Raw genomic sequence first — 21,061 nt, 5'->3', positions numbered from 1 at the left:
ATTATTTTGACAAATTATTAATATTATATTATAACTAGAATAATTAGAATTGAATCGTTTTTATATCAATATACTGTTATATTTATATGTATTTTATTAGCAAGTTATTTTATAATTTAAATTAGTTTAAACAAGTGCAGGTGAAGGTGAAGCTAAACATAAATAATCAATGGTAATAGAATTGAAATATTAGGAGCATATTTATGATGACTTCAACATTAATTATACAGTACATGTGAAATAATTTGAATAATATTTAGTACCTCATTTTGAATTATTAAAATATGTGTTTGATTACAAATAAGTACATGTTTGATTACAAAATAATTTTATAATAATTAAAGATTAGTATAATAACAAACTGATAAAATAATTAAATTACATAACTAAAGTGTATGGTTCAATGTTTTTCAAATGCCAGCATTGAGAAATAACTAGGAGAAAGTATTTTTTTCATCATGCCTTAGAGTTGGATATATAAATTTTCCCACCAAATAAAAAATGGAGAATGGAATTTGATGTCCAAATTGTCGTAATTGGTATTATTGGCTGGATAAATAGGTGCTGCTACTATTATACTTACTAAATAGACATTCTACATGAGTAGTATAATTATTTTATATTTGAGGGTATATTAGTCTTTAAAAAATTGTTAGATGCCTAAATTTCAATGATTTGGCATTAACTATACAATATTTTAATAATTTTTTAATATTATAGCTGGTAATAATGTGGCCATTTAGTATCACTCTTTATTGAACTTCTGTTCACTGTCCTAGATAGTTTAAATGTTTTGCTTCTATATCCACAAAAGAAAAATTGAGTAACGATATCACATTGCTAGTTATGATTTTATTTTCATTTGAATTTCATAATATGTACCTAGTCCAAGCGTGATGCATTGGAATATCATCAACTTTAAATTCACCTTACAAAGGTGTAGTATTAATTGGGCGGCATTTGTATTCACGTGATTGCTAATAAAATAGTTCTACACTCCTCCAACCAAATACTACTATTTGTTACTACTAATATTTTTTTTTTGGTGCATCGGTAACGTCTACGTTGATGAGTCTACTTTAAGCAAGCCCCTTTTCCAGTTAAATAATTATTCTTTGAATAAGGATATTTAACTTTTCTTATTGTCTATTAATTTTACATCTCATCATGAGTATTAGTAGTATTTTTTTTTTATTTTAGTTTGCTTTGCTTTTTTGTACACCGATCACTCGGCTGTATTACATGTTATATGAGATAGGAACTTCGTGGGATGTGGAGTATTTCAAAAAGGGGAAATTGTGTCAAATTAAAAGAATTTTCAGTAATTTGTTAGTTTGTACTATATTACATAAACTAGTATGATCACGTTAATAAGTCCATAAATTATGAATATGATCAACTTGTACTTAAAGAGTTTGATTACAAATAGAAATTACATTCATTCAGTATGATCAACTTCTACATGAGAAAGAGTTTGATTCATAATTTTCATAGTACTATAAAGAGTTTGAATCATAAGTTTCAATTATTCTGATGTTTACACTTTTTGAATTAGTTACTATATCATTAAATTATCACTTTTCCAAAATCACAATAATATTAATAAGTCAATATAACTGGAAGCAAGTTAATTTGTTTATTTCTGCTCAATTAGCACAAAGACATGTTTGTTCCCTAGTATTTTGCTCAATTTATATATCCATAATGGCTCGATCTCTTATAATTTTACCAACTAAATTACAATTTATTAATACTATAATTTTTTTTATATACTACCTCCGTCCACGAAAATTCGTTCCGGTTTGACCGGGCACGGGTTTTAAGAAATGTAATGGAAAGTGAGTTGAAAAAGTTAGTGGATTGTGGGTCCTACTTTTAAAGTATTAGTTTTATAATAAAATGTGAGTAGGAATGAGTTAGTGGAATATGAGGTCCACTACCAAAAATGGTAAAAATGAAATGGGCTAAATTTTAGAGGACGGACGGAAATGGAAAAATGGGATAAATTTTCGTGGACGGAGGTAGTATGACTTTATAATGTATCGTATACACACGGCTTAGAATTTTTTAGTTACAGTCGTCTCCACTAAAGTTTCTTTACGAACACCAAACTTAGCGCCTCCAGTATATACAGTAGTTCATCCATTCCATGGTTACCACTTTAAAATTGACACTGTTCAAAATTGCATGCACTCTTAGTATTTTAAAACTGAAAATATGGATAAAAAGAGAAATAATTGTTTGATGAATTATAGTAATAAAAGAAAAAAAAAAATTGAATATTTAACTATTTCCTTAATTAGGAGTAAGAAGTTAATTACTAAGATATTTGAACTATTTCTTCTTTTTCACATACAAGTTAAGAAAGTATTTTCTCCATATGTTATAATCTATCACATAGTTTTTTCTCTGTTTGTCCATCAATACTAATCATACTTGCATGTTATGTAAACTAGTGTTAATCCACGTGCAATGCGCGACGGAATATATTTTTGTCATACGATTTTAAATTGTTAATCGATTAATTAAAATAAGAAACAATATAATTATATAAGATTTAAAATAGAAAAATATACTACTATATAATATAAAAAATCAATAAATATATACTTCTCAATTCATGTTACACCTAAAGACATTAAATCAAACATATTTAAAATGAAATTAAGACAAACACAATTATTTGGACAATGACAAAGAGACTATATTAAGTGTTGACATTTTTGAAAAATATGTTTAAAACAATCCTTCATGTTTCTCTACTAAAAATAATAAATTGTGTAAGAGCCTCTTCACCGGCGGACGTCCCGGTCGGACGTCCGCCATTGTGAAGGAAAAGGTCGGACACGGACGTCCCGTGAGGACGTCAGATATCCGCGCGACGTCCGACCGGACGTCCGAGTTAAAATTCAATTTTTTTTAACTCTATAAATACGGCTCGTTGAACATCATTTAATTCCGTAAATTGAATAATTGTGAATTTAATTGCGGGAAGTCCTAGTGGAAGTCTTAGTGGGAAGTCCTAGTGCAGGAAAAGTCCTAGTGATGTGGCAGTAGAATGGGAAGTCCTAGTGATGACATGGCAGGAAGTTTTTGTGGGAAGTCCTAGTGGGAAGTCCGCCACCGGAGATGCTCTAAGATGAAGATAAATACTATGTATGTTTGAGTTAAGGATGTTACAATCCTTCCCTATCTAAAAACTGTAAGAAATATTGGGATAAAATTCAGGAACTATGTACACGCGGTACTATAACTATTGTAATCAAAGAAAAAAAAATAAAAAATAAATGAAATGGAAATTACAACGAAAATTAGTCAAGATAAACCCTCTTTTCGCAAGACAAATTACATCACGGTGAGTGGTCTCGGATTGACGTATTTTCTCCAAAGATGAAACGACTTCCTCCTAACGTATATAACATCTCAAACTTGCTAGGCATCTATAAACTTAATGGGGCTCCAAAATCGAGCAAAACAATGTTCCTAAAATGTGCAATAAAATGTTGAGAGTTTGAAAGAGAATGAAGAATGTTTTGTTAGTGTTTGTTTCATCCACAACTCTATGTCTTTTATAGGTACAAAATTAGTACATAAGAGATCATGAAATTAAAACATCATAAATTATAAAATCAAGACAATATAGGTTACAAAATTTGTTAAATGCTTATTATTTTATTTAAATCATTTGTAACCACCAATGAGTCACTGTAATGCTTTAAGAATTAGTCAAATGCTCATTAAAATATTTAAATAAATATCCATGAGAGTTACTTAAAATATTCAAATTTATTCATAACTTATAAATATTTCAGAATAAGGACAAAACATATAAATATTTTTAAACATATAAATATTTTTAAAAAAGGCCAAAACTCCCCTTTTATATTTGTATAGATGTCTTTTTAATACTACCTCTGTATCATAATACATTTAACTCGGCATGAGTTTAAGAAATGTAAAAGAAATGAGTTGAAAAGGTTAGTAGAGTATGAGTCTCATTTTATATATTTCATCCATCTTAAGATAGTTGGCGCATTTATTTGGACACGAGATTTAAGGAATTGATTTGTTAAATATTAACGTAGAGTGAGAAAAGTAAGAGAGAATAAAGTAAAAGAGACGAAGAGCGTGTAAAGTATAAGAGATGATAAAGTTTTTTACAGCAAAAAATGAATCAACTATTTTGGGACAATCCCAAAAAAAATATTACTCAACTGCCTTGGGACGAATGAAATATTAGTTTTATAATGAATTATGCGTGAAATGAGCTAGTGGAATTTTTACTATATGTAATAGTATGGGACGGACTAAGCAAAAGTGAACTTTTATTGTAGTATGATGACTTTGAATAGAGTTTGGATGTTCCCATGGCATTACATGGTGAGTTGTTTTTATAATGAAAAAGAGGAATCACGTTATAGTATGATGAAAGCTGGTTGTACCATAAGGACACCCACCACTGCACTCCCATCATATCACTCCCATTTCGGACATTCCACCACCTTCATTCATATGCACGTGAACCATCTTACCTTTTTCATTCATTATTTCTTCCATTTCATTATTCAATTCAAATTTTTACTATTCCAAAAACAACATAGGTGTTGTTCATTCAATAGTTTGAATTACAATTTATAGGCATCTTAAAATAGCTGCCCCTATCCCCATTAATTCACCACTAATTTCTTTTTTTTTGTCCGCATGTAATAAACATCCTTATTTTTTTTTTCTTATTTAAAAGAAATCAGTTACGCTTACGCCACTCTTCACACACTCCAAGCTTACTATATTCTTTGCATAATTAGACTAGCATTATTTTATCATTATTTTAGACATTGAAGTTGCAGTTTAGTCAGCTACCCACAAACTACAAAAGATACCTTGCTCTATGCTCTCTCTTTTATTCTCAGCCGATTCTTTGCTCTCATTTTAGTGTTTCTTTTTCTCCTCTCACCTTTCTTAAAACCTTACATTCTTTAGCACCACACACCTACTAAGCATATTTATCCATTTTTGACATACATCACACTTTGCCCTTTCCAGCACAATAAAAGAAAAGTTTTGTTTCTTCTCTCCCTATTTTTTGTAAATACACTGTTCCACATATCCTAATGAAATTCATCCCAGCAAATTAAAGAATAGATGAATACAAGAATTAGTAATTCAAAGAAACCACCTCAAAATGTGAGCAATTTCTGATCCTTTAGTAGTTTCAATTTAATTAGATTTCTGAATACAATGTTGTGACTTTTGCAGGGGAGCAAGTCGGACAAATTAGGCAGAAAGTTGGCCTTATTACAAGATGTAAGTGAGTTATTACAATGTTTGTGGAAGTGAATTATGGTTGTATTTCTTTCTTTCTTTCTTCCTTGGCAGGTTGAGAATCTGAAGAAGAAGCTGAGGCATGAAGAGAATGTGCACAGAGCTTTGCAGAGAGCCTTTCATAGGCCTTTGGGAGCTCTTCCTCGCCTCCCCCCTTATCTCCCTCAATATGTAACTACTACCATTCTTGTCTTGTGTTTTTATAAATTGAATTTCATTTTCTTTTTGAGATAAAAATCCAATCTTTATTTCATTTTTTTAGATAAAAATCCAATCTTTATTGCAGACTCTGGAGCTTGTAGCAGAAGTTGCAGTGTTGGAAGAGGAGGTTGTTAGGCTTGAAGAGAAGGTTGTCAACTTCAGACAAGAAGCTGCTCACATATCCTCCTCAACAACACCTTCACCTTGTCATGACACAACACCTGAATTGCCAATCACAACCTCTAAACACAAGCATTCAAGGGCTTCCTCCCAAAGTGAAATCGACACGGGATCATCCCTTTCTAGGATCGCTTCGTCTAGAAAGTTCGCGTCTCTCGAGAGGCCATCGGATGGATCAAGAAAACCGCATCAAAACGATCGAATCCTTGCATTCGACACTCAATCCGAAAGGGATACTAATAGTAGCAAATCACTTCCTGTGAAGAAGCATGTATATACATACATACATTCCCTCTTTTAGTGATGGAAATGCAAAAGTAGTTAGTTTGGCTAATTGTTGTGATGATTTTGTGCAGTGTAGGATTGTGGAGCAAGCACATGATGAGGGAGGCGGGGACGTGGAGAGTGAGGCGAATAAGACATCGCAGGATGTATTGAACTGTCTGATCAGCATCTTTGTGAGAATGAGCTCCTCGAGAAGGAAGACGATGGATCTCTCTTCGTTGGCGTACAGCGAGGAATCCAGCTTCCGGGATCCTTACTTCAACTCTTCCGAGTTGAAGAAGCGAGACGTTGGCGCCTACAAACATCTTTACGTGATAGAAGCCCACCAAGTGGATATGAAACGCAGAGCAAACGCTGCGTTTCTGATCCGTAGGCTTAGGTGATTCCCTCAACACTATCTTTGAAATCTCTTGTGATTTCCTCTTTATGATTGTGATTGTGATTGAATACAGGATTCTCTTAGACAAGCTAGCATCTTTGAAGTTGGATGGTTTAAGTCATCATCAGAAACTTGCATTCTGGATTAACATCTATAATTCTTGTGTTATGAATGTAAGCTCACCATATTTATTGTGAATTTTAACCGAGGATGCTCGTCGTTATAACCATATCCGGCTTTCAGGGATTCTTGCAGGATGGAATACCGGAGAGTCCTGAAACGACCGTGGTACAAATGCAAAAGGCAAGACCAAATTCACCTTCCAACTTTTCTAAATGTACATCACTAAAAGTAATGAACCACATTTACTATGAGTTTGCTTAATTTGATCTATTGATCAAGCTCAAATCATCAGACTAGCTCACGCCATCGATGATTTCTGCAGGCAACGATAAAGGTTGGGGGGTACGTGCTAAACGCACTCACAATAGAGCACCTTATCTTGAGACTTCCATATCACTTAAAATATGTGAGTGAGTAGAACTTGCTTTTATGTGATGGTACTAAGTTTGTTAAGCTTTGAGAATTCTAACACCTAATTCTGCTTTTAGACGTGCACAAAGTCGACCAGGAATGACGAGAAGGATATCAGCAAGATGCTCGGTTTGGAGTGGTCGGAACCATTAGTCACATTTGCCCTCTCCTCCGGAAGTTGGTCCTGCCCTGCGGTAAGTCCAATTGCACATTTTATAACTCATGTTCCGTTTCTCCAATTTTATTTACGTCTCGTTTGACATAATTCAGCGACAAAACAGAGTCATCTCGTTAAATTTTTAGATGAATCATAGTCATTTTATTGCAAGAGATCATCAACATTGATCCCAAATGCTAATCTAACAATGGTGCCACATGTTCCATATCATTGCCACTAGCTACCAAAAAATGCATATAAATGACATCTATGATTCTTGATTCTTATGTTAAATTCAGTTGAGGGTATACACCGCATCCCAAATCGAGAGCGAGTTGGAGGCAGCGAAGAAGGCTTACCTACAAGCAGCAGTAGGCATATCAGCAGTATCGAACAAGCTGGTAGTTCCGAAGCTGCTGGATTGGTATCTTCTCGACTTTGCAAAGGAGATGGACGCGTTGCTCGACTGGATCTGCTTGCAGCTTCCGGATGAGCTCAGGAACGAAGCAGTGCAATGCCTCGGGAGCAAGCCTTGTACATCGGAGTTGGTTGAGGTGACACCATACAATTTTAGTTTCAGATACCTTGTACATCGATGACATTGTTAGGAAAGAATACAGGACAATATACTCAAAGAGAATAATTATTCTACATTACATCAATAAACCAGAACCTATTTTATTGTTGACTTATATTATTTCATGCAAATTTTATTTGTATCATTTCTATTAGTCTGTGTTTGATTCATGGAATTGGAGGTGTGGACTATTTGGATTTGGAATTGAAATTTCAATTCCACGATTTGAATTCTATATTAAAAGTAGAAAAGTGAAATTCCAAATATAAAGTCATATAGTTTCATTATATATCCACAACACACTTCACAACACACTGCACACACGGCATCATTTCACATATATTACACGCGTTTCACACACTACACACGCATTTCACACACAATAATGCACTACATACACCACACACACGTATCAATTACTTCATTTTACCAAGCATTTTATTTGGAATTTCTTTTAATTCAATATCATAGAATTTCAATTATGTGTACCAAATAGAGCATTAGAGTTTGAAAAATCACATTTAACTTCAAAACGTCGAACTTCTAATCCGTGACTTGTGCCAAAACTAAACTATAACTAACTTGTGACATTATTATAAATTTAATTATAACATGAATTTTGTGAAACATAACAGGCATGCAATACATAATAGTAGTATTATTTTTATTGCCCATATTAAATTTTCAAGGGAAACAATGAAATGTTTATAAAAATGTAGAGTTCTTATAATTGGTATAAATATTCATGATTATGAAACACCACGTCCAATTTCCTGGGATTTAACTCTATGCGATTATGGTAATTATATTTACTATTAATTTAATTTTTACCACTATATAAGAGTGAGATGGGTAGTGATAAAATGCATATTCTATATATTGTACAGTTCTAAACTATTCAACATAGTGTCAACACATTGTGAAATTTCAAAATTTTGATCTCAACGCTGCGTTAACCGTTGGCACTGTGTTGATATTTTCTGTTGATGTTATTTTATCATCTGTTGATATTTTCTAACGGTCCACATCATAATTTGAAGTTTTAACAATATTTAGAATTTGTATTTGATTACATCTCAGAATAAGATAGTATTGATGATGTAATGCAACATTGCAACTTGACGGGTGAAACGGTTCGTCCAAAAAATAGATGAGTATTTCGAAGGTTGGATAATATTTCTACTACAAAAATTATTCTTATTCAAGTATGAGCATATAGTAGAAGGATTGTACTAAAATGACAACCTACCATCAATGAGGACCCTTAGTTTTAGGAGTAGATTCAACCTTAGCTTGCCACATGGCAGGCTTGCTTGTTATCTCTGATTTCATATTGCAGATTGCTTGGAACCATATGTCGAGTTGTTTGCCTATATGTCGCAGATTGCTTGTCTATGGATCGCAGATTGCTTGTCGTAGATTGTCATTTTAACTATTGTATCACCATAGTACTCTGATTTTGTATCTCAGATTACTTGAAACCATATGCCGAATTGATTACTCATGTATTAAAAATTACTCCCTCCGTCCCTAAAAGTTTGTCACCTATTTCCTTTTTCGTCCCTAAAAATTTGCCACCTTTCACTTTTTCCATTTTTGGTAGTGGATCTCACATTCCACTAACTCATTCTCACTCACATGTTATTATAAAACTAATACTCCCTCCGTCCCACAAAAGATGTCACACTTTCCTTTTTAGTTTGTTGCACAAAAGATGTCACATTTTCATATTTGGAAAAAGTTCTCTCTCACGTGAATATAAAAATTATATTTTCTCTCTTCATTTAACACACAAAACAAAACCTCCTAAAATCTCGTGCCGTCCCACAAGTGTGACACCTTTTGTGGGACGGAAGGAGTATATAAAAGTATGACCCACATGCTACTAACTTTTTCAACCCACTTTCTATTATATTTCTTAAAACCCGTGCCGAGTCAAATCGTGTTAAATTTTTAAGGGACGAAGGAAGTACTGTATTTACCTAAGTTGTCACTCTAAGAGTGTGCACCTAATGCACCCCTATAGTAGAATTACCAAAAACAAAACGGTTACAAGTTACAACACACACTTTATACTTATGAGATTTGGACCCAAATTATTGAATATAAAATAAGGCACATATTCGATGTGCAATTACCAACATATCCCATTTTAGCTAGTGCACTATATTTGTTATATTTGTAGGAATGAGCAAAATAGCCGAAAATTGAATATCCGATCTAAATCAAATTAAAATTTAAAATTTGGTTTGATTTTTTTAGTTTTTCGGTTAGGTTCGGTTCGGTATAAACTTTTGGTTAATATTGATTTTTCGGTTCGATTTAGATCAAAATTTTTTTTAAAAATCGAATTACTTTTATATTATACCTAAAAATAAATTCTATTTGTGGTGATTTATATTAATAAATGTAATATTATTTGGATTTATAAAGATTGTAATTCTTGTGTTAATTATATAAAATTAACTTTTGAATTTTGGATTTTTTTGGATATATTGTGCAGGTTTTTCGAGTTGAACTTTGTAGTTAGGATTTCAATTTTTAGACATTTTTAGATATATTTATGAAATTTTAGCTTTTCTGTCTGGATAAGTTTTTATAGTTCGAAATTCATATTTTTGAATTTGTTTTCTTCAGAGTTCAGATAGTTTGGTTCAGTTTTCATTCACAAAAAGATATAGACAAAGTAATGAGATGTCTTAGGCAGCAATTTAAATAATTGGGCTGAAAGGTTATTTGAGAGGGTTCAGCCGAAGTAAAGAATAGTTGGGCTGCCTAATTAAATGGAGTATATGAAAGTTGGGGTGGGAATTAATTTCAAGTTGGGCCGGCTGAATTAATTTAGCTTCTGGGCTAAATGGAATTTTAGAAAAAAGGAAGAGAAAGGTTGGGATGGATTTATTTAATTTGAGATTCTTTTCTGAGAAGGAAAATGGACGAGTAGGATTCTGGGGACGCGGGTGGCCGGCTGGCACGAACGACGCCTTGGGCGGTCGTGAAAAATCGAAAGAAAGGCTATCTTCGCAAATTAAGGATTTTAAAAGAATGAGGTGGGCTTTTTGAAGTAAAGTATATTCATGGGCTTTCGATTTAAATATCAATTTATTTTTCTAGCAAGTTTTATGAGAAATTAAATGTGATGTATTATGTGGGCTTTATTATCTTATATCTTTACGGGGGCTTTCGGTTTAAAATATAATTATTAATGTGAATTTTCTGCGGAAGTGATATTTTATGCTACAAGTATGTGTCTAAAGTGAAAGTGATATGCGTATATTATGTGATACTACGTGTTGCTTTGTGAGGTGTTTACGAATATCTCGGCTTTGCCTGTCACACACCCCAACCCCTCTGACGTACACATTTATAATAAACAAATATTCTTTTTGTTCACAAATAAAAAAAATCATAAAATAGGAACAACTCCATTTCTACTTTTTCTCGCTCTTACTTTACTCTCTCCATAGTAATTCACAAAACAGTGTATATAATCATACACAATACAAAATATATATCATAAATAATTTCATATTCATATGCATATGCATATGCTTCTGTGTTCCTTTTTATTATTATGTGACGGATCATGTCTGGTATCTGCCCAGAATTTCCATTGTATACGACCCATAGGTCCCTTTTATTTATTTGACTTTTTCATGAAGGTCCCTCTTAGCATTTTGTATTGACCTTTCCACGAAGATCTCTCTTTGCTCTTTTGTTTGACCCGTAGGTCTATTGTCATGGTATATCAGATACAGGACAAGACCGTCACATATCCTCTTTAATCTTATGATTCAAATAATGTTAATATCATATTAAAACATATCTATTGCACCACTCACATATCCAAGTCATATTCCACCAAATAATTCCAATACAACATATAAAACATATTCATTGCATTCATAGCATATACCTATCATATTCTGCCACCAATATCATATAGCATATAGCCCTGTAAGGTTAAAATCATATAATCCAAATATTCATTTCAATACAATACATAGCAATCAACTATTATAATACATGTAAATTAAATATATAATACATGTAAATTAAATGTGTGATTTATAGCACATCTTATTTTCAATAAGTAAACTAGCATGAACCCTTATTCCCGATCAACTATCATCAATCCTCACAAATTTTCTTTTTATTCTTTTCTTTTCCCTCCTCTCCAAAAACTCGACCCTCTCGTTTTTATTTTCAAGAGTCCTCCCCCCTGCTCTGATTCATTCCCCTATAAAAACCCTCTACTCCCTCAGGTTATTATTTTCATATTTGATAAGATCATTAAACCGACTCTTATTTATAGTAAATAATAGTATAGTTTTTGACGTGGACTTCATATGTTGATTCCACCATTTAACTAATCTATTTGGATTGTTAAGTATTTACACATGTGGCTCCAAAATAAATCATTATTCCTAATTTTATAGTCATGTATAAATATATACTCCCTCTGTCCCATGTTACATGAGTCATTTCTTTTTTGCACTCGTTTTGAAAAAATAATAATAAATAGTTAAAGTGGAAAGAAAGAAAAGTAAGAGAGAGAATAATGTAGAGAAGAGTCTTAACTATAGTATTCTCTTTTTTACTTTATTTAATCTCCACTTTAACTATTTAATATTATTTTTTCAAAACGAATGCGAAAAAGAAGTGACTCAAGTAACGTGGGACGGAGGGAGTATATAATATTGTATATATATATTTACGTGTACATTATATCACATGCATACACTTAACTATTTATTTACTAAAAATATTCAAGAATATAGATCTTAAATAATTTATTATGTATTGATTTTAGTTTAATCTCTATGGTATTCAGTTAATATGTCTAGTATGCAAATAATGATATAATATATAAAATAATGCATATATTGGTCAAGGATGTTACATTGCCGATACGATATTTTACGATGCTCGGCTTTGACCGATAAATACAAATTACATCTCAAGAATGTTGCATGAGAAAAAATGAAAATGGTAGTTGAGCTACGAAAGATATTCATTCATCAATCAGAATTTCGAGATCAAATTCTACACTTCCTCCCAGTGGCGGAACCAGAAAATTGTACAAGCCGGGGCTGAAATTTAAAAAAAATATATAAATATATATATATATTAAAATATTTAATTTTACATGTAATGTCTGTTCAACTTTTACGACACACTAGATGATAACTGTTTTCGACGAGTCGCCATGTCTTGAAATCGCCGAAGAATAGTCTCATTTCCAATTTTTTTGAAAATTCCCCTCTCAATGTATACCACCATGATATCATTCATCCATTCGTCTCCCATTCTATTGCGCAAATCTGTCTTAATAAGTTTCATGGAAGAAAATACTCTCTCGACAGAAGCTGTTGCAACCGGGAGGATCAGTGTCAACTCAATCAAACGGTACACCAACGGGAAAGCTTTATCTCTTGAGGTAGAAACCAACATCTTTGCTAAATTTCCCAAATCTTCAATGTTGGAGAACTCAACTTTATCAACTATATCATTGATATAAGTTTTAAGTTGATATGGAAGAGACATACGTTCAATAGATGAGAAATCAGCCGGATAAAGTTCTGCAAGACGAACCAACTTGTCCACATTGAAGCTAGCAAATGAGTTTTTTGGACTAAGGCAATTCATGCAAGTAAGCAATTCCGAATTTATTTCTGGGAAACGATTCTCCATCTCTTGAGTAAGTAAATCAAGAACCTAACAATACAAAAAATTTGACTAAATTATTTAATTGATAAATGATAATCAATTGCAATCATAATTGAGAAAAAAAAATGTGAAGCTTACTTGACAGTAAATCTCCACTTTGTAATGATGATAATTAGTAACGCGCCCATCCCGCTTCATACGCACACGATGATTGATGACATCATTCATACTAATGACGTCAATAAAATTAGCTACACAAAACTCTTCGACATGTCCCAAGAATTTATTCCATCCATTCTCTCTCAAATCTCGCAAAGTCCTTTTGGTTGTATCAATCAAAGGTGTAGCTTGAACGATATTTTGATCCCCAAGTTGTAGAATTGTTGACAAATCATTCGTTGTCCCAAGCAACTCTATCATCAAGTGAAGAATAAAAACAAAGTCATAACTCACCATCCTCATGCCCAATGTTTTTGATATACCTCTATTATCAGGATTAGCACCATCTTCAAACACATTTTCAAGCACTTCAATTATTGACGACCACTTGCTTTTCAAACGAAGCAAAGTAGTGAAGTGTGACCCCCATCGAGTGTCGCCTGGTCGCTTTAAACTCGTCTCTTGATTTAAACCCCTTCCACTTTTAATTTCTCCACTTTCTATACCTTCGACAAGTTTTTCATGCTCGAGCTGTCGTAGCTTGTCCTTTCTTTTACAAGATGATCCACATGTGTTGACAATCATAGTGACAATAGTAAAAAAATCGCTTACAGCACCATGTGTTTTTGTAACATTTACCACCACTAATTGAAGCTGATGGGCAAAACAATGAACGTACTTGGCAGATGGATTTTCATTCAATATAAGTGATTTCAAACCATTGTACTCACCCCGCATATTTGATGCACCATCATAACCTTGACCTCTTAATCGTGACAAAGATAAACCATGCTTAGCAAATACTAAGTCAATCCCTTCCTTCAAAGATTTTGCTGTGGTATCGGTGACATGAACCAAGGCCAAGAATCATTCTACAATCTCTCCATCATTGTTAACATACCTCAGAACCAAAGCCATTTGTTCTTTTATCGATGCATCGCGCGCTTCATCAACCAAAAGAGAGAAATTACGATTTTTAATATCTTCCAAAATAACTTTTGTAGTTTCAACAGCACAACAATTTGTCAATTCCTTTTGAATTAAAGGACTAACCATCTGATTATTGCGAGGAGCATTCTCTAATGTCACCGCTGCTACCTCAAGTTTTTGGTCACGTAACCAATCAAGTATCTCTAGAAAGTTTCCCCTATTTTCAGACTCCAATGATTCATCATGTCCTCGAAAAGCCAACCCTTGTTTCAACAATATTCGAGTCACATCTAAAGAAGCAGTCAAACGAATCCGATAATTAACTTCGTCTTTCTTATCAAATTTCATCAAATTATATCCAACACTTTGTCTTTGATTTTTAAATCCTTCAAAAAGTATTCTGGCCTGATCATGTGTGCTATTAACTGAGCCCTCATGTTCTCTAAAAATAGCAAGAGCCTTTTTCCAATTTTTACACCCCGTGCTCACAAATACATCATCGCCAAACCGATTGTCGTTAATTGGCCTAAAAAGATAACACCAAAAACAAAATGCTGCATCTTTGTCCACACTATACTCCAACCAAGCATGTCTTTCAAACCAGTTACATTGGAAACTCCTTTTCTCCTTACCAAATGAGCTTTTCTTAAAGACATGGCCTTTTGGTTGGAAAGGTCCCTTCGAGATGTATTCTCTTCGGATGCGATCCCTATCTTGAACTTCATACTCAGCTATAGGTCTCCGCTTTCCCGGGTCACGATCTATGTTATCCACACTAGATTCAACACTTGAAACATTAATTCTTTCTTGGTTCATGATCGGATTTGGAATTGAAATACTACTATCATTTGGAGCACTTGTAGTAGTTGAATTGTTCCTTGGAATTGAAATACTACTATCATTTGGAGCACTTGTAGTAGTTGAATCGTTCCTTGGTTTTTTGGAAAAATACAGATACATAACTACAATCAATAACAATAAGATTTCTTAGTGTTAGATAATATATATTCATACAATAATAAAGTAGGCACTACTGCAATCTGTATACAAATTAAATTTAAAGACATTGAGGGAAAAAAATTTACATGGAATAGAAACATGAGACTTACTACTGTACTACAAATTTTAATTACATTTTATGCAAATAAAACATAAAAAATGAGAAACTGAAAATTGAATCATAAAATCTGAGAAACGAGCCAAGCTGCTGCACTAAGCCCTAAATTGCATATCGAGTTTGATATACATCACCCATGGACCGTCAATTGATTCAATTCTTACCTGAATCGTAAAAGGTGCGGCTGGAAATCTCTAGCAGATTAGAAGCAGCGAGAGCGTTGTCTCACAAGTCGCGAATCTCCAGCTCCAGGCGTGAGAAAATTTGGGAGAAAATTTAGGCCAATTGTGTATGGACTTAGAGCTAGGGCTGGCACTATTAGTTAGTTAGTTTATTAAATTAGAAGGCCCAAATGAAAAGCCCAAGTTGTAAAATAAAAAGCCTAAACAAATAAGCCCACTTTCTTCTTCTTCCCCAATTTTCAATCGCGTAACAGCTTCTTCCCCAATTTTCAATTGCAGAATTTACAGGTAACAGGTGACGGAGTCAGGGCTCGCTCCGGGGCGGAAATCGGTCGGAGCACGATGGTATAAGGTCTGGTGCCGGGCAAGCCCCCGCTGGCGCGGGGGCTTGGCACTGTGTAGTTCCGCCGCTGCTTTCTCCGTCTCCTATAAATAGAAACTTTTAAAATGACATGAGTTTTAATGCAACATTGGTAAAGTAAGAGATAGAAAGAAAAGTGTGACAGTAGAAAACGAGTCACATCTCATTCAGAGAAACAAATTTCTTAAAATACAAAGTTTCTATTTTTAGAGTATGGATAAAAAATGAAAGAGTTTCTATTTTCAGGGGAAAGATGGGATATATTATTTAACAATTAAGTCATTGGTCAATGTGGGGATATATTCAATTAGGGCTCGTGCGTTGGCCATTAAATGGCCATAAATAAGGTCAAATATGTGTATTAATTGTGGTTCGGTTTTCAACAGATGAAACAGGCCGGCCCTCGAGAAACCCCTCGGCCCGCACTGTTGATCTAGCTTTTCGTTAAAAATAATTCATAGTGGGAAGACAATATTTGATTTCTGGTCCGCCACAGTTACCAATAAATGGCGACGAAATTACCACCGTAACCTTGAAATTTTGAATTCCCCCCTTCGTCGACTTCAGTATCATTTTGAGTTTTTTTTCAATTGTGTTTTCTCTCTCTCTCTCTACTTCTCATTCCACAGACCGCGTAGGGGAGACGGTCGGTAAACTATCACTTACCTGACGAAGCCAACATTCACCACATCAGACTTAATTGGTCGGTATCATTTCTTGTCATCGTCTCGACCTGTCGACGCTATATTTATGGATCTAACTTATGGGTGTTTTTATTGCAATTTCATACTCCCTCCGTCCCCCATTAGGAGTCACTTTTTTCCGTTTCGGTCCATCCCCGATTAAGAGTCACACTTCCTACTTACTATATTTGGACATCAACAATACCCTTATTGTGGGCAGAATTTACAAAAATTGCCATTATTTCCAATTAAAAAAAAACAAATTGATGCTAGAATTGCATCGGTCAACTCTCATTTCTCTCTCTCAAACACTCTCATCAACTCTCATCCACACTCACTCTCGATTCCTCCGCCTCATCCCTCCGCCTCCCCCCTCCGCCTCCCTCTGAATCGATGGACATTGTCGTCCCTGATACACCAGATTGGGTAGACGACGACGAAATACCTCGTCCGTCCGTGGTTCACGGTGTTCCACCGTTCATAGGCGACGACGGGGCTGAAGGTCCGACACCCCCCGTCTGGTTCTTTTACGGATCTGAACCTGAAGCTCCGTCCAAGGGTTTCAACGGATCTGAAACTGATTTTCCGTCCAAGGCCCTCGACCGATCTAAAAATGTTTCTCCGTCTAAGGGTTTCGACAGATCTGAGCCTGAAGATCCATCGGATGGCTTCTATGTTTCTGACACTGAAGATCCGTCTGAGGGCTTCTATGGTTCTGAAACTCTACCTCCGTCCCCCTTAATTGACGGTTCTGAAACTCTACCGCCGACCCCGTTACTCGATGGATCTGAAATTCAAGCTCCGGCTGTGGTGTTTGACGATTCTGAAACTCAGCCTCCGTCGCCGCCGTTTGAGTGGTCGGAGACCAAGCCGCCTTCACATGCTGTTAATTGGTGGGAAAGTGAACCACCTTCCATTGGTTTGGATGAGCTCGATGAAGGCGTCGGCCCTGCTGTGCCACCGGCGGTGGAGGTGGAGCCAAAAAGGGAGTATAGCGCCAATGAAAAAGCAATGTTACTCATCATGTTTCCTTGCCTCAAGGATCTCATTTAACTTGTGAGTCTACTTCTTATTCAAAGCCACCCCCTTTTTAGGGATTGGAGGCTTCTGATTTTTGAAAAATGCAGCCTATTTGTGATGTTTATGTGATATTGAGGCAGTGACAATTGATGCTGAATGTTTATGTGAGTCTACTTCTTATTCAAAGCCACCCCCTTTTTAGGGATTGGAGGCTTCTGATATTTGGAAAATGCAGCCTATTTGTGATGTTTATGTGATATTGAGGCAATGACAATTGATGATGAATGTGATGAGAATGTTTATGTGAGTTTGAAGGCTTCTGATTTTTGAAAATTGTTGTGTTGCCCCTATGCCTTGTGTTGTTGCCCTGTGATGAAGCTTTTCTGAGGGAAAGCTTAGCCACCCCTGTTTATGGTTTGGAGGCTGTGTATTCTGTGGTCCCTATGCCTTGTGTTGTTGTCCATATGCCATGTGATGAAGTTATTTTGTGGGAAATGCAAAAAAAAGTCACCCCCTTGAAGGGTTTGGAAGCTGATTTCATGTGATAATACAAAAACTATTCACTGATTACAAAGTAGGATGTACAGTGATAATGTTTACACAAAATGCAGCCTAGTTAGCTTACTAAGCCACCCCCTATGAAGGGTTTGGAGGCTGATGCCATGTGATGAAGCTTTTCTGATGGCAATAACAAAAAATGCATCCTATGCACAAAAAAAAGAGTTTACATCTTAAACACAAACATATGTTGGTGCTTATACTGTAAACTCTATCCCCTAATATGATGTCTAGTACCCTAAAGCATTGTTAAGAGGCCCTATGTCATATGTGTCTCCAGTATTGTTCTCAGGCAGCTGTAGGTACTCCAAACTCTCTCTGACCAAACCCTCTTCAACATGAAGTTGAAGAGGCAGCCCCACTGTTCTGTGCAACCTGTCCTTGTTTAAGTGAAGGATCTTGTAGCTATTGTTCCCCTGCACTTGTAATATTGCTGTGAAGCAGCTCTGCAATGTGATGAACACTCTATTAAGAGTTTGTGGTGAGAGTTCTTCAAATGAGGTAAACACATTTCTCATCAAGTCATCTACATTGGTGGCTATTTTGTCATCTTGAAGTGATTGTATTGCCCTAAAATACCCAAGGTCTAATATATTTGTGTCTGGGAGTTGGCTGGTTGACTAATTAGATGGAATTCAAACCCATCAGTACTAGTAATCTCCTCAAACTGTTGGTCAGCAGCTCTTAGGTGAGGTTTGGCACTATCTTGTTGGATGTAAATCTTCTTGCTTGCATTGGCTGGCCATTTGGCCTTGATTGTTGGTACAATCTGTGAATGATGTGTGTGTATGACTAAGTGATGACATAAAAAATGTCTGATAGCTTTAATGACAGAAAAAAATTGCATACCTGGTTTATGAGACATGCTGTCATGACTTCCTTATTCACTGATTGAATTGGCTTTGTCTCTAGTGTCCCTTTTGGCCTGTTCTTTGAACTTCTTTGAGCTGGTACTTGCTCTGTGAATGGGAATAATCCTATTTTACCATCAAATATGATTTCCCCATCACTGCCAATAAGTGGCCTACACACAGCAGCCATGAACATCACTTTAGTGATGAATCTCTTGGACTTACAGGACCTATAAGGCTCATCCTCATCCGGCAAAAGGTAGTATCTATCTGATGTCTTGGTCATGTAGAACCATTTCTCATCAATATGAACAATATTGTGCAATGAATGGTAAAGAAGTTTACCTTCAGCCAATGTTGGCTGAACATGAGCAAGACACCATTTCATCCTTGCAATTTTGTTGGCTTCAGTCAATGTAGGCTTGATAGCATTTGTATGAGGTCTCAGCTCATTATTCTTAATAAATCTACCAATTGCTGTCTTGCTTACCTCCATCTTAGAAGCAACCTTTCTTATTGTTGATCTCTCAAGCATGGACAGTTTTCTATACTTTTTTGTATCCAGCATGAGTATCTTTGTGTTGATAACCTGTTGCTTTGCCTTTCATCATAACAGGTTCCCCTCTGTCCATTTGTTGCTTGCTGATATCCCAAATTCTCATTGTTGTCCTTGTATGGATGTTGAATCTTTTGGCTGCCTCTGTAAATGAACCTCTTGGCAGCACTCCAGCTTGACTTTGCTGTAGAAGAAACTGTGCAATGAGATTTTTTTCTTGGGTGTTCAATGCTAATGACATCCGCTGCCTTCCACCTTGCCCCTGCACCTGCTGCTCCTGCTCATGGTCCAACTCTTGGACCACCTCCTGCTCCATATGCCCAGTGATGAAGATTTTCTGAGGGTATTTCACTTAAATAGGTTTCCTTTTTTTTTTTTTTTGGTTGGTGGAAGTGAATGGAGTAGAAATGAATGTACTTATAGGAGTAGTTGGAGTTTGAAATTCATTGTAAATTTTCCCTCCTTGTATGAACAAATTCCCTCCATGGAATTGGAGGCTTTCCCTCCTTATATTTTGAAATTTGAATGGCAGCTTTGTTCTCTCAATTGTGCTGGCAGTGTAGTTCTGATTTTTTTAAGAGTAGATTTTACTAACAATTTTAATTACTCAAATATATTCAAATTTATTTAATCACAACACCACAATTTATTTGCACATTGAATGGTTGTTTTTTTGGAGTATTTATTACACACATAAAGTCAAAGAGGTCCCACATTCCACTACCTACCTCCATTTATTACACATTCAAACACTTCCTTAAAACCCGTGCCCGGTCAAACCATGACTGCTAATGGGGGACGGAGGGAGTATCTGTTTGGTTCTTGCAGCCGGCAGACCGCGACGACATTACAAGCACAGTCGAAGTAGCTCCGGTGAAAAAGTATGCGGGTTTTGCGTATGTTGTTTGTTACTGTTTTGGGTGTTTAATTTTCTGGATTAAATTATATGTGACCGCCATTTGTTGGTGAATCGTTGGTAATATCTATGTTATGTTATTTGGTGAATTTGATGTTGGTATAGATGAGAAACTCCCGTACTAACTACTATGGGCTGCACATGATGTTATAGGACATACTACAACCTTTTCGTATAGAAACCACAACCTTAGTCCATAGATATTTGAACTGTAATAGTCGCCGGAAGCAATAGCGGACCCAGGAACTCAATATCGTGGGGTCGAACTCGAACCAAACATCAAAAATAATAATAAAATAATTTTTTTAATAAGACAAAATTGATAAAGTAAAAAAGATTAACAGAAAGGTAGTAAAAGTAGTGTTAGTGGATAGTGAGATCCCATTATTATTAGTATTTTAATAGTGGTATAAGTTGTAAATA

At 35.1% G+C, this 21,061-nt stretch overlaps 3 protein-coding genes across 4 annotated transcripts; 1 reads left to right on the top strand and 2 right to left on the bottom strand.

Annotated features, from left to right (window-relative positions):
- The first annotated feature begins 4,781 nt into the window (after positions 1–4,781).
- On the top strand, positions 4,782–7,752 carry LOC125210445 (uncharacterized). Of its 2 annotated transcripts, none has more exons than XM_089066827.1 (10): positions 4,782–5,184; positions 5,257–5,304; positions 5,377–5,493; positions 5,609–5,974; positions 6,060–6,367; positions 6,441–6,540; positions 6,611–6,718; positions 6,813–6,896; positions 6,979–7,095; positions 7,358–7,752. In XM_089066827.1, exons 1-10 carry the CDS (start codon positions 5,143–5,145, stop codon positions 7,655–7,657), a joined length of 1,590 nt encoding a protein of 529 aa, XP_088922953.1. In that variant the 5' UTR covers positions 4,782–5,142; the 3' UTR covers positions 7,658–7,752. The 2 variants fall into 2 exon arrangements, with proteins under 2 accessions (XP_088922953.1, XP_047965959.2); XM_048110002.2 differs by having other exon boundaries at positions 4,789–5,184; positions 6,611–6,670.
- Positions 7,753–12,804: 5,052 nt separating this feature from the next.
- Positions 12,805–15,210, bottom strand: LOC125210444 (uncharacterized). The gene is made up of 3 exons (XM_089066729.1): positions 14,366–15,210; positions 13,759–14,230; positions 12,805–13,353 (listed from the first exon to the last, which is right to left on the bottom strand). The coding sequence occupies exons 1-3, from the start codon at positions 15,208–15,210 to the stop codon at positions 12,805–12,807; spliced, it is 1,866 nt and encodes a 621-aa protein (XP_088922855.1).
- Positions 15,211–18,545: 3,335 nt separating this feature from the next.
- LOC148931124 (uncharacterized) lies at positions 18,546–19,662 on the bottom strand. The gene is made up of 3 exons (XM_089066728.1): positions 19,165–19,662; positions 18,957–19,084; positions 18,546–18,885 (listed from the first exon to the last, which is right to left on the bottom strand). Exons 1-3 carry the CDS (start codon positions 19,660–19,662, stop codon positions 18,546–18,548), a joined length of 966 nt encoding a protein of 321 aa, XP_088922854.1.
- Between the last annotated feature and the right edge of the window lie 1,399 nt (positions 19,663–21,061).

The sequence above is a fragment of the Salvia hispanica genome, chromosome 3 (genome assembly GCF_029641045.1).
Source record: "Salvia hispanica isolate PSC_SH4W2 chromosome 3, Shi_PSC_v1, whole genome shotgun sequence".
Lineage (NCBI taxonomy): Eukaryota > Viridiplantae > Streptophyta > Magnoliopsida > Lamiales > Lamiaceae > Salvia > Salvia hispanica.
The sequence above is the reverse complement of the archived record's forward strand: the minus strand, read 5'-3'. Positions and strand labels throughout refer to the sequence as shown.

Coding starts and splice junctions, on each gene's coding strand:
- LOC125210445 (XM_089066827.1), top strand. CDS start 5,143: ATGAATACAAGAATTAGTAATTCAAAGAAACCACCTCAAAAT. Junction 5,185..5,256: donor CAAAGAAACCACCTCAAAAT/GTGAGCAATTTC, acceptor TGACTTTTGCAG/GGGAGCAAGTCGGACAAATT. Junction 6,897..6,978: donor TTCCATATCACTTAAAATAT/GTGAGTGAGTAG, acceptor TTCTGCTTTTAG/ACGTGCACAAAGTCGACCAG.
- LOC125210444 (XM_089066729.1), bottom strand. CDS start 15,210: ATGAACCAAGAAAGAATTAATGTTTCAAGTGTTGAATCTAGTGTGGAT. Junction 14,231..14,365: donor CAAATGGCTTTGGTTCTGAG/GTATGTTAACAA, acceptor GTCACGATTAAG/AGGTCAAGGTTATGATGGTG. Junction 13,354..13,758: donor AAACATTGGGCATGAGGATG/GTGAGTTATGAC, acceptor TTGTATTGTTAG/GTTCTTGATTTACTTACTCA.
- LOC148931124 (XM_089066728.1), bottom strand. CDS start 19,662: ATGGAGGTAAGCAAGACAGCAATTGGTAGATTTATTAAGAATAATGAG. Junction 19,085..19,164: donor CAGCATGTCTCATAAACCAG/GTATGCAATTTT, acceptor CATCATTCACAG/ATTGTACCAACAATCAAGGC. Junction 18,886..18,956: donor GAGATTACTAGTACTGATGG/GTTTGAATTCCA, acceptor TGGGTATTTTAG/GGCAATACAATCACTTCAAG.